Source organism: Physeter macrocephalus, chromosome 14, assembly GCF_002837175.3.
Source record: "Physeter macrocephalus isolate SW-GA chromosome 14, ASM283717v5, whole genome shotgun sequence".
In the NCBI taxonomy this organism is placed as follows: Eukaryota; Metazoa; Chordata; class Mammalia; order Artiodactyla; family Physeteridae; genus Physeter; species Physeter macrocephalus.
In genome coordinates, this window is record NC_041227.1 from 74162509 (window position 1) to 74174630 (window position 12122).

The following is a 12122-nucleotide window of genomic DNA, read 5'->3' on the forward strand; positions in this document are numbered from 1 at the left end:
GCCGCTCCGCGGCACGTGGGATCCTCCCGGACCGGGGCACGAACCCGCGTCCCCTGCACCGGCAGGCGGACTCTCAACCACTGCGCCACCAGGGAAGCCCAGTTTCTAGTTTTTGATGCAGTCTACGTAAGAGTTATGTGAAGAGGTCCTGAGATGAAAAAGTTTAAGAAACACTGCATCAACGAACTGTTAAAACTGGGCGGCAATGCAGCAACAGACAGCATTTTATCTCAAGTCTGTCTGTGGAAAATCCTATGGGCAAATTCCAGTCTTATGTCAAACTCCAGGCACTCACAATGGGACGTTACGCCAAAGGAACAAGGGTGTAATGGTAACACCTTCCAGGAGCTACCCTTCTTTCTGAAGCGCCTTGGTGAGCCTGTACTGATCTTGCCCATCTCTCAACGCCCCTGGCTGGCGAGACGTGTATGACGTGCCTCTCTCCCAGTAACCCCCACACTGAGCTCCTGCTCCGTCAGCGCGCGGGCTGCGGGCTGCTGCTCTGCGTTCTCTCCTAGAGCAGCAGCAGCAGCCCGGTGTCAGGAGGCGAAGCTCCGGAGGGGTGAAGATGCGGGCTCCCACGGGGGTCATCAGTGAGTTGTGGGACCTCAGGCACATGGGTCACTTCTGTGCCCACACAAGTGTGGGCACTCTCACGGTGGCTCTGAGAGACAATGAGCCAAAACAGGTGAATTCATTAACACGGCAAAAGCCTAGTCACACACAGTGTTATTCCTAAAACGTGAATTAAAATTTCTCAAAAAATTGAAAGGCCGTCCTCTCCCGCTGCATGAACCAGTGCAGCCCCTCCCTGCCTTGCTGGAGCACACCCAAGCCGGTGGAGGAGGAACGCCTTTGCCCGGGTGTTCCCTTCTGTAGACAAACCCCTCCTCACAGCTCGTCAGGGCAGAACACCCCCCATGTCCAGGGATGTGACCTGAGCCGTGGGCACATCCTGACAGCTGCCATCAGAAACAGCAGGCTGCTGAGAGTGCAGCCCACGTCAACTAAGGCTGCTGACCACCTCAGAAAGACTTAAAAACCCAAGACAGTATATTTATGAATGAACATCTTAAAATGCAAAATCCCACCTCATCTAAAACATAATGAGATCTCCAACGGGCACCTGAGAAATACCAAACCAGGCACGTGAGCCGGTTTTCATTTAGACCTATATCCCCCACCCCCAGGGCTCAGAAGTTTAGTCACTTGCCCGAGAATCAAAAGGAGTCATGATTCAAACCTGAGGTTCGTTTCATAAGAGAAACAATGGAGACCCAAAAGGTGCGATCATTTTTTAAAGGCAGTAAACCCAGGTCTGATTCCCAGAGATAGGCACTTTCCAATATACACCGTTTTGCCCCTTTCCCCCGCAGTCCAACCTCATTCTTTGAGTGGGGGAGAACACCCATGTCCAATCAAACCTTCAAAAGCAAAGGAAAATTTCAACTCATTAAATAAAACTAGCACTGACATCAGATCTGTAAGTTTATTTGCTCAATGTACGACAGCTACATAATGACTCACATTCATGATATTCCATCACTGAGGAAAACTGCTAAGAATGGTCCGTGTGTGAAATAATTCCTTAGAGAAACACGGAGTTGGAAAAATAATCACTGATTAGACCTTAAAAATAGTTCACTGCATAACATGACAAAAAGCACAAAGGCTCATTCAGAGAACATATTCGTTGTTCTCCTACACTGTAATAGTTATAATTTCACCATGACAAACACCAGACATTAAGATTAAGCTAACACTGGTGTTTCTTTTGCTCCCCCCCCCACCCTTAAAAACAAAATATATAACTGCATGTCACTATAGCAACATCCAAAACAGATCAATTTGTTACGATCACTATTTGGTAGAGCAAACTTTACCCCCAAAAGGAAAAATTAAATTAAAAAAACTTTAAAAAATTTGAAGACTTAATTTTTTTGTCATAGGAATACATAACACCTACAGTATAAGTTAATAAATTTCAAGCTACTGTATAGAAATACAACACTAGCATGCACAATATTGTATCAATAGAGTAATGGAGGAGTAATCATTTCACTGGAGAGACAGCATCATAGGCAAGTGCATTTCTTTAAAAATAAAGAAAAGAAAATAAACCATTCAAGCTGCTTAAATATCAAGTCTCCCATTCCCTCCTTCATTTTTAGCCCTCAGATATGGTTTTATCTTGCATTATTCTAAAAAGCAGCCAGAGCCAAAGCTGAAATTTAAAAGAAAAATAGGTTTTGTAATTCCAGTAAATCATTTCCAAATGCTACAAGGAGGGACACAACACTGCTCACTGGACATGAAGATAAATTAAGGAAAACCCCACCAACCCCCACCCCCACCCCGCAAATCTGTTCCCATCCGTGGCATTGACCTTAGGCCCCTGTTAGGGCACAGAAGCTATAACGCCCTCTTCTGTTAGTTCTTCTGGTAGGTTTGGTTAGTCGGGACTTCCGCTCTAGCACATGGAGGGGGCCTTCTAAGGAAAGTCATGCTGGGTTAACTGTGCCACATTACAGAGCATCGTCACACTCTTCTATCTTCACTGTCACCTGGATCCTGGTCAACACGTGCATTTCACAAGTGGAAGCTCCATTTTGGTTTTAGCAAAAGCAACTGTCAGGTTTTCCTCAATTACTACTCATTCCTCTCCCTGCCTAAATAAAACAAAGAAACAAACAAGTCTGGTGTCATTACCTATCTCAGCAGTTCACGCTGTTACTGACTTTATACAAAAGGCTGAATGCACATGCAACAGGTCGTGTGTTAAGACTTATCCAAAATGAGAACCAAGGACCGAAGGCTAACTGAAACAAACTTGTGGAAATAGCATCGTGGTTTCCTTCAATTCTAAAACGTGTACAGATGGCACAAATCAATTTCCAACTTCTATGCTTTCATTAAAAAGAAAAAAATACATAGAAAAAGTTTTGGTCAAATAGGAGTTAAGTATTTATTATCTGATAATGACTTTAGTTTATTCTCCTACGACGATTATTTGGGGAAGGAGTGTTTTCAGGGAGGAAAAACTGACACACGAGGCTCCTGAAATTGGACAGAACGTTTATGAATAGAGCTCTTCCTTTAGGATTTTTCTACCAGTAAGCTCCTAGCACCTGAATTTTCACACACCGCACCACAAACTTTCTCAAAACAACCGGCAACTTCTACAACCCAACAGCTTTTCAACCCACCCGAGTGCAGGCCCTGGGCACAAGGTACAGCAGGGAATACTCAAGTGAGGAGTGAGACAGCAGTGCAGTCCCTGAGGAAGGAGCTATGGCAGCTGAAAAAGATCAGGATTTCTCTGGAAATATCAGCACAATAAATGACATACAGACCTGAATTTTCTCTATTTTGGGGGTGTTTAACGTTTCTATTAAAGTGATTAATCATTTTTGTGGTGGATTTAAGTTAAGAAGAAAGAAGGACAAAAATCCCACAGCCATCTGCCAAGCACCTATTAAGCAAAACCTAAAGTAGCTTTGATTCTCCTCAGGCAAGCCTTTTGGCCTAGGACATAGATAACAGCAAAACCAACCTGGATGAGGCTGAATAAGGATGTAAAAGCCAAAATAAGAAAAACACACAATCAATGGCTTGATGTCACATATGGCTGTAATGTAGAAATACTGTAAACTGCAATTTAGTGTTAATACTGTCAACTAATCAGAAACTTCTGGAAACTGGCAAGGCCTAAACCACAAGGATAAATATACCTTATGTTCTAAGTCTATCAGCTTGGGATTTTAACTGTTCCATGTCTGGTAGAGTACACCCTGGAAAACAAAATGCACAGCTAAAACAGATGAGCTAGAAAGTACCCAGAACTTAAAAGACAAGAGCATATGTACATAAAAATCCTTACTGGAACCACAGAACTTATTGGATGAGGGCTATTCCGTTTACGTTTTCTTTTCATCTTAAAACCCTATTTTCTAGCAATAAGTTAAATTAAGGACAGCTCCACTTGCATTAATCTACAGAACAGTCCATACGCCAGTGTGAGGCTGCTATTCCAATACCAGCACAGCTAGCCTGACTTTCCACTAGTAGTATTTTGGCAAAAATGCCAAAGAGGCGATCAAAGACAGGACAGGTCGTGGGTTTCTCCCTAGGAAGGTCATCGCTCCCTTTCCCTCCCCCACCCGACCCCCAACTCATGGGAAAAAAATAAAGACTGCAGTAGTAGCATCAGCGTGTGCTGCCAGTCCACCTGGGGGCCTTAATTGTTGCCTTCTCCACCGTCGTCGTCTTGCTGATCGCTTGTCCAGAGCGTGAGGTTGTCGCGGAGGAGCTGCATGATGAGCGTGGAGTCCTTGTAGGAGTCCTCGTTGAGAGTGTCGAGCTCGGCAATGGCGTCATCAAAAGCGGTCTTGGCCAAGTGGCAGGCTTGCTCTGGGGCGTTCTGGATCTCATAGTAGAAAACGGAGTAGTTAAGGGCCAGGCCTAATCTAATGGGGTGAGTGGGCTGCATGTGCTCCTTGCTAATCTCATGGGCTTCGCTGTAGGCCTTCTCAGATGACTCCACGACGGTCGCCCTCTTCTCTCCAGTGGCGACTTCGGCCAGGTAGCGGTAATAGTCCCCTTTCATCTTCAGGTAAAACACTTTGCTCTCATACTGGGTCTCACTGCAATTCTTGATCAGGTAGTTATCCAGCAGGCTCAGCACATCCTGACATACGGCCTCCAACTCCTCCAATTTTTCCCGGTAAGCATGGACAATCTCTATCTTTTTCTCATTACCATCTACAGACATCTTCTGCTTAGTGCTAATAATGACCATACAGGAGGAATGGTGTGCCCCAACTGAAGCAGAATCTGGGGTCTTTGTACCCTGACACCAAATTTTCTTGATCAGGTAGTTATCCAGCAGGCTCAGCACATCCTGACATACGGCCTCCAACTCCTTCTCTATTTTTTCACGGTAAGCACGGACCATCTCTATCTTCTTCTCATTACCATCTGCAGATGTCTTCTGCTCAATGCTGCTAATGACCCTCCAGGAAGAACGGCGTGCCCCAACTACATTCTTGTAGGCCACAGAGAGGAGGTTTCTTTCTTCATTGGACAGTGGCTCATTCAGCTCTGTCACCTATTAAGGAGGAAAGAATAAAGAGCTGTTATGGTACAGATGATGTCAGTTGGGTTAATCATATCTTTATGCCACTAAAACACAAAGAGATCTACCAGATGATTAAAGTAATCAACAAACAGAAGTTAGGCTGTGTGGGTATATGGAAGAGGGATGGAGCGGGAAGGAGCAACAAAGAAGGGAAAAAACTGCAACTGGCTCAATGGTGCCTGAACCCCTGCTTTCTCCCTAGAGAAGGACACATAGGCCATAGGCTTATTATCACACCGCTGTTCCAGGAAAGAACTATGAAGTCTAACTCTTAGATGTAAAGTCGAAATTTGATCTAAATTACAAAAGGTCAACAGGTCTCTCACGCAACATTACATACATACCGATCCTAAGGATTTTAAGTATAGATGGCTTATATATCTCATCAGTTTTTTTAAGAAAAAAGAACGTCAGCTTCTTCCTAACCTTGCCCTGTCTACCAAATGTCAGTCCCATCCATTTTGGGTGAGAGTATCTTGCCTACCGGGTGAGAACATAGTCAGTCAACTTCAAGCTGACTTTTGAGAAACAGAGAAGCTTTTCTTATGTTAAAATAATATAAATTACGGAACACCAGAAAGGAAGTCAAAACTGGGGGCACGGGATTGACTCTGATCACTGACATATTAGCAACTTGGGGAACATGTGTTTGTAGTGTCTGAATACAACAGCAATAAAATGGAGAGGTGAGCAAAGCACTTCTGAGCTGAGGTGGCCAACATGAATTAATGCTTCTTTCAATTGTGCTAGAAGGTCTTCATCATCCCAAACACTAAGAGCCTTGAGGACACTAAAGCAACGGCACACCAATGTTGTGTATTTTTATGACTACCAAACAACTGCATATAATAAAGAAATTAAATCAAGTGACTAAAACTATTTAATTTATATTACCTGACTTCTGTGATGTCAGAGCCATACACCTCTAAGTATCTGACAACCATATGAAACAGAAAATTTTACAAGAAGGAGTGATTGAGCTCTTACTTTTTTTCCTATTCTGAGGTCACATTTTTATTTGTCTGGTTAACTATCATATCTAAACTGGTACATACTAAGTCAACGGCATTATCAGAAACCCCAGATCATGAGCTCTTTCCTATGACTTACAACAGACTAGATGCTTTCCTCGCCTCATTCTCTCATGTACCTGCGCTCCAGTGGTTAACATGTTAATTGCAAAAACCTTCATACTTCTGCCCAGAACAATTACCAATGCTCCTGCCTGGAAAATACTTAGACAACTGTCAATAACCAAGATATACTCATGGCTTCTATGCAATCTTGCCCAGCTCTACTCCTCCCACCCCCAGTTAAACTGGCTACTCTGTTCCCTGTGTAGATCAACCACGGCATCCATGTAACATTATATTACTCAGAGATGTGAAAGGCACTGGGATATAATCCAAAAAGATAAGCTAAAGTATCTGGGGGAGGAAGGGCTGGGATTTCAAGAGACTTACCTGTGTACGGATCATTTACATTTGGTATGTATTCCTCTTTTATCAAGGAAGAGGTCGGGTGGGAGAGGATTATATTTAAGGACTGGATGTGTAATTAAAATAGTTCCTCTCAGATACAATCAAATCAGAATGTAAACCATACTTATTAGTTCATATGCTTTGCTTACTAATTCTCACAACATCCAGCAAATAACACACACTCAAATTCCTAAGTTTTTGAGTGGTTTTTCTTATGCTAACCTTTCACTATGTGTTACTGATTCTCTACTCTAACGCTAGACAGCAACAGTAGCTCTGCCAGAGGTGGCCTAGGGGAAACAGATGCAGTGGGGGAACAGGGCTTTGGTTCTACTGGACTTCAGAGCAGAAGGAACCCAGCACAGAGGTGCTTTTACTCTCTGGGCGCCCCCCCCACCCCCCGCGCCGCACCGTGGAAACACTGCTTCCCCTGAATAGGAGGCTTATCATCTCACATCCGATTTTCCATATATATTCTGGACTTCGGAGAAACTATTCCCAGCCCTCAGCCGCTGTCACTCCTGTCAATTTCTGACATATATGCATATAACCCAGAAGACTGGGGCTTTCCAGTCCCACCATTTACTAAGTGACCTTGGGGACAAGCCACTTCATCTATCTGGGCCTCAGTTTGCATACAGATTTCTACCTCTTTCGTAAGATTATAAGGGTGTATCAGATGAACGATAAAGTGCTCCCAACACAGTAAAGTGCTATAGAGATGTGAGCATTTACTTTTTTTATTTGGCCAAGTCATGTGCCTGCGGAATCTTAGTTCCCTGACCAGGGACCGAACCCGTGCCCTCGGCAGTGAAAGCCTGGAGTCCTAACCAGGAAATTCCCTTGGGCAATTACTTTTGAGAACACCTTGAATAACGTCCATTCACTTTAAGTCTCGCCATAGGAGGCCTCTGTATTTCTCACATCATCTAGTTTATCTTCTGCTCAATGCTACTAATGTATAAGAGATACTGTATGAAGTATTTCTTCTCCATTTCATGCTATTCTCTAGTCCTTAGCTCCCTTACATCACTTCCTTTCCATAAACTTTAATATCATATAGGCTGGAATAACTCCCCAGACTGGCTTTCAAACAGGCTGAGAGGCCTCTGTAGGCCTGAGGCCCGCATACCATAGGACACCAGCCCATATTCACTGAATGTGCAGATACTGAAGACTAGCCGCCTCTAGAGTAACCTGATAACTGTCTCCAATGCAAGAAGCCACGATGCCTAAGGCCACTGAGATCGGGTGCTGGCCTTTCCCCTAAATCATGCTATCCTTATTTCAAGAGCCAGCAACTATTTAAAGCTCAAATTACCTCACCAGTACTCTATACCATTAGGTCTCCTCCTGCTGCAAAAGTTGGCTAAAGAGCCCAAAGATAGCCATTTGCGCTTATGTAAAATTTGTCCAGTTGCCTCAGACAAACTGGAACATGGAGATTACGAAATGCCAACATCACCTTTACATACAGTAACTCAACCACATTTGGGACATACCCAGATGTTCTCTGCCACTGAAAAACTATGTTAGAGGGGAAAACCTTTAACTCTAAAAAAAAAAAAAGTCTGCTCAAAGAAACTAAGATTTCTTTAAAAACCTTAAATCAGAATTTTTAAAAAAATCCTTAATATCAAAATGACTTGTATGAGAGATAATCTGTGATTTTTACATTAAAATAAAATAGAGATCCCAGTAAGTCTGCTCAAAGGAACTAAGATTTCTTTAAAAACCTTAAATCAGAATTTTTAAAAAAATCCTTAATATCAAAATGACTTGTATGAGAGATAATCTGTGATTTTTACATTAAAATAAAATAGAGATCCCAACCATACTAGTTTCAAAAGTCAAGATAATTTTTTTAAAAGGTCAAAAAAAGTATCCACATAGTGTTCAAAAAAGGTTTAACCAAGATAGAATGCCTATTCAGTGTAGGAAGATGTGAGATATGTATCATTTGGGAAGCAAGGTAATGTCTTTCAAAACAGTCACTGAACTGTTTCTAAGAATGCAATACTTGTATATATGGTCCCCCAAATTTAGTGTCATAGCTACTGGAAAATGTGGACAGTTTGCACATTCTCCAGTTATGTTCTGGTTAAAAATAAAATTAAGGTTTCTCTTCTCAACTCCTATGATACTAGCTCAAGTTCCAATTTCTTTCAGTAAGTTAGAGAGAGCTGTTAGCAAAAAGGTTAGAAAAATCTGTTATTCTCACCAACAGTTTAAGAAATAAAACTCCCCAAATCCCAGCTGCTAAGGCATCAGATATTAATTAGTTATCAACTGTCGTCCCCTAAGAGTTGATGAGGAGAGAAATCTTCTCTACCTAAGATGAGCAACCCTTGAGATTCCTGGAAAGCTATTTAGATGACTTTCTGACCCTGAGGTCTTGGAGCACCACGTCATTCACAATTCTTCAACTTACCTATCAAGAACCTTAAATTGTAATGAGTGCAACTTCAAACGTTTAAACTCCTTAAATGAAACTTGAATTAAGCTTACTCTACTTAAAATGTATTTCTATCAAGCAGAATCTTGTACAATAACTTATGATGGTGAGTAAGACGCCTTGACTTAAGTAAGGAAAGCTGAATATCTCCACAAAGAACAAACTTACGTTCTGTTCACATCCAAAAAATAAGATAGGAGGGATGAAGAGGCAGAAAAAAGGATTCTTAGGGCAGTGAAACTATTCTGTACAATACTCTAATGGTGGATACATGTCATTACACACTTGTAAAAATGCACAGAATGTACAATACCAAGACTAAACCCCAACGTAAACTACGGACTTGAATACTAACGGTGAGTCAGCGCAGGTCCATTGATGGTAACAAGCGTACGACGCTGGGATGTTGACAGTGGGGAGGGGCAGGGGGCATACGGGACCTCTGTGCTTTCCTCCGTGAACCTAAAACTGCTCTAAAAAATAGTCTATTAAGAAAATGAGTTAGCAGACACCAGGTATAACATTTGGCCCCATGAAGCATTTTTGGTCCTAGGAGTGCTATCACCTGAAAGGGCCAAAAGGCCATAAAAAGGGTAAATGCAGTGACTGCTATATATGAACACCCTACACCAAAAAGAAAAACATGACAAGGTGCAAAATGAGTATCAGTGTCCATGTAATGGACAGTTATCTATATACTGTGCAGGCAGCAGAATAACCCACTGCAAGTAAACGTGACACGGTTCTGCTTGCATATAATTAGTCATGTATTCTAGAGATGACCTGCTCAATCTCAAATTAAAATTTTTGAAAATAATCTGAAGTCATGTCTTGCATATGTGGGCAAAATGCCTTAAACTTGAAGTACAGTCTGTACAAAAAAGAGTTAACACAACAGCCTTGAGACTGCTATCTTTAGAAAGGTCTGCTTGCAAAGTTGACCCTTGGCTAGCATCTGAGAACTAAGATTTTGGAAGGGTTCCCACCATCCCCGATTAAGAATGGCTCACTGTCCCTAAAATGTTTGTCCCAACAATGTGGTTTACGCTAAACACCTGTTTTCCCTCTAGGAGTCTTGCATTTGGTATGTGCCAGGCAGAAAGTGCCTTTGAGAGCATCCCTCAATGGGTGGGGGTGGGACAGGGAGGGAGGCTCAAGAGGGAAGGGGTATGGGGATACATGTATGCATATGGCTGACTCACTTTGTTGTACGACAGAAACTAACACAGTAGTGTGAAGCAATTATACTCCAATAAAGATCTATTTAAAAAAATACCAATAAACATTTTAAACATCAAAAAAACAAAACAAAACGAAAAAACCCTTGGGTACTGAGTCTCTAATGAGATTCCCAGCAGACATTTCACACACATAATCTGTGTGAGTCCCCTGAGAGAAGACTCTGGAAAACTTGCACCTGGTTACTCTGATCTTCGCCCCAAGCACCTTTTCCCTCGGCTGATTTAGCTTTGCATCCTTTCACTGTAATAAATCATAGCCAAGAGCACAGTTACGTGCTGAGTCCTGGCAGATCACTGAACATAGGAGTAAGTCTTGGGGACCCTCAACACATATTCAAACTCTGCCTGGAAAGCTCATCAGCTGGGCTTTTAGAAGCCAGCAGAGGAACTTCCCTGGTGGCGCAGTGGTTAAGAATCCGCCTGCCAATGCAGGGGATACGGGTTCGAGCCCTGGTCCGGCAAGATCCCACATGCCACAGAACAACTAAGCCCATGTGCCACAACTACTGAGCCTGTGCTCTAGAGCCCGCGAGCCACAACTACTGAGCCCTCATGCCACAACTACTGAAGCCCGTGCGCCTAGAGCCCGTGCTCTGCAACAAGAGAAGCCACGGCAATGAGAAGCCCGTGCACTACAACGAAGGATAGCCCCCGCTCGCCACAACTAGAGAAAGCCCATGTGCAGCAACGAAGACCCAATGCAGCCAAAAATAAATAAATAAATAAATAAATAAACAAAACGCTACACAAAAATTCACCAAATAAAAGCCAGCAGCAATGACCCTGGATAAAAACTGTGCTGAAGGGAAACATTCCAGGAAGAGGAACATCCTAGAAGAAAAATGAAACTTCCATGGCATATTCAGGGCCAAGCTCAAGGTCTCATGAATGAGGGGAGAGCTTCCTGAGAACCTGGGCTTTTCTGACAGCCACCAAATCCTATGTTCTTTTCACAACTACCCTAATAAGGTGGACATTATACTTTACAGGTGTGATGCAGAGAAATCAACAGACTTTTTCCCAAAAATCACACTGCTAACACACAGCAGGGCAGGGACACAAACTTGGGTCCTCTGGTTTCAAATCCTGCGCTCTTTCTCCCACCCTGAGTCTCTGATGATGTAAACCTTGCAACATGTCACAGAGAAAGGGCTAGTTTCTCTAATACAGGCTGTACCTTGTTTTACTGCGCTTCACAGATACTGCAGTTTTTTACAAACTGAAGGTTTGTGGCAACCCTGTGTTGTCAGACTGATGACTAGCAATTTTTAGCAATGAAGTACTTTTTAATTCAGATACTTACTTTTCTACGACAAGGACGTACTGTATAGCACAGGGAACTATACTCAATATCTTGTAATAACCTATAGAAAAGAATCTGAAAAATATATATATGTATAATTGAATCACTTTGCTGTACACTTGAAACGAACACAACATTGTAAATTAACTAAACTCCAATAAAAAAAGATGTACTTGAAGACATGCTATTGCAGGGAATTCCCTGGCGGTCCAATGGTCAGAACTCCGTGCTTTCACTGCCAAGCGTCCAGGTTTGATCCCTGGTTGGGGAACTAAGATCCCACAAGCCTCACAGCGGCACAGCCAAAGAAACAAAAACAAAAACAAAAAACACCTTCCTAAAAGGAATTTAAGACCAATCAGTAATAGAAAAGTGAGCAAGGGGCTTCCCTGGTGGCGCAGCCGTTGCGCGTCCGCCTGCCGATGCAGGGGAACCGGGTTCGCGCCCCGGTCTGGGAGGATCCCACGTGCCGCGGAGCGGCTGGGCCCGTGAGCCATGGCCGCTG

General features: G+C 42.9%; 1 protein-coding gene across 2 annotated transcripts in view; it reads right to left on the minus strand.

Moving 5' to 3' along the window:
* Positions 1-1468: 1468 nt before the first annotated feature.
* Positions 1469-12122, minus strand: part of YWHAG (tyrosine 3-monooxygenase/tryptophan 5-monooxygenase activation protein gamma) — a 33569-nt gene continuing 22915 nt past the window's right edge. The window contains exons 2-3 of one of the 2 annotated variants that reach the window (XM_024120763.3): positions 4913-5107; positions 1469-4699 (exon numbers count right to left, since the gene is read on the minus strand). In XM_024120763.3, the coding sequence (XP_023976531.1) occupies positions 4238-4699; positions 4913-5107 (657 nt within the window). In that variant the 3' untranslated portion in view covers positions 1469-4237. Of the gene's footprint in view, positions 4700-4856; positions 5108-12122 lie in introns of both variants that reach the window. The other variant, XM_028498670.2, reaches the window with a different exon arrangement.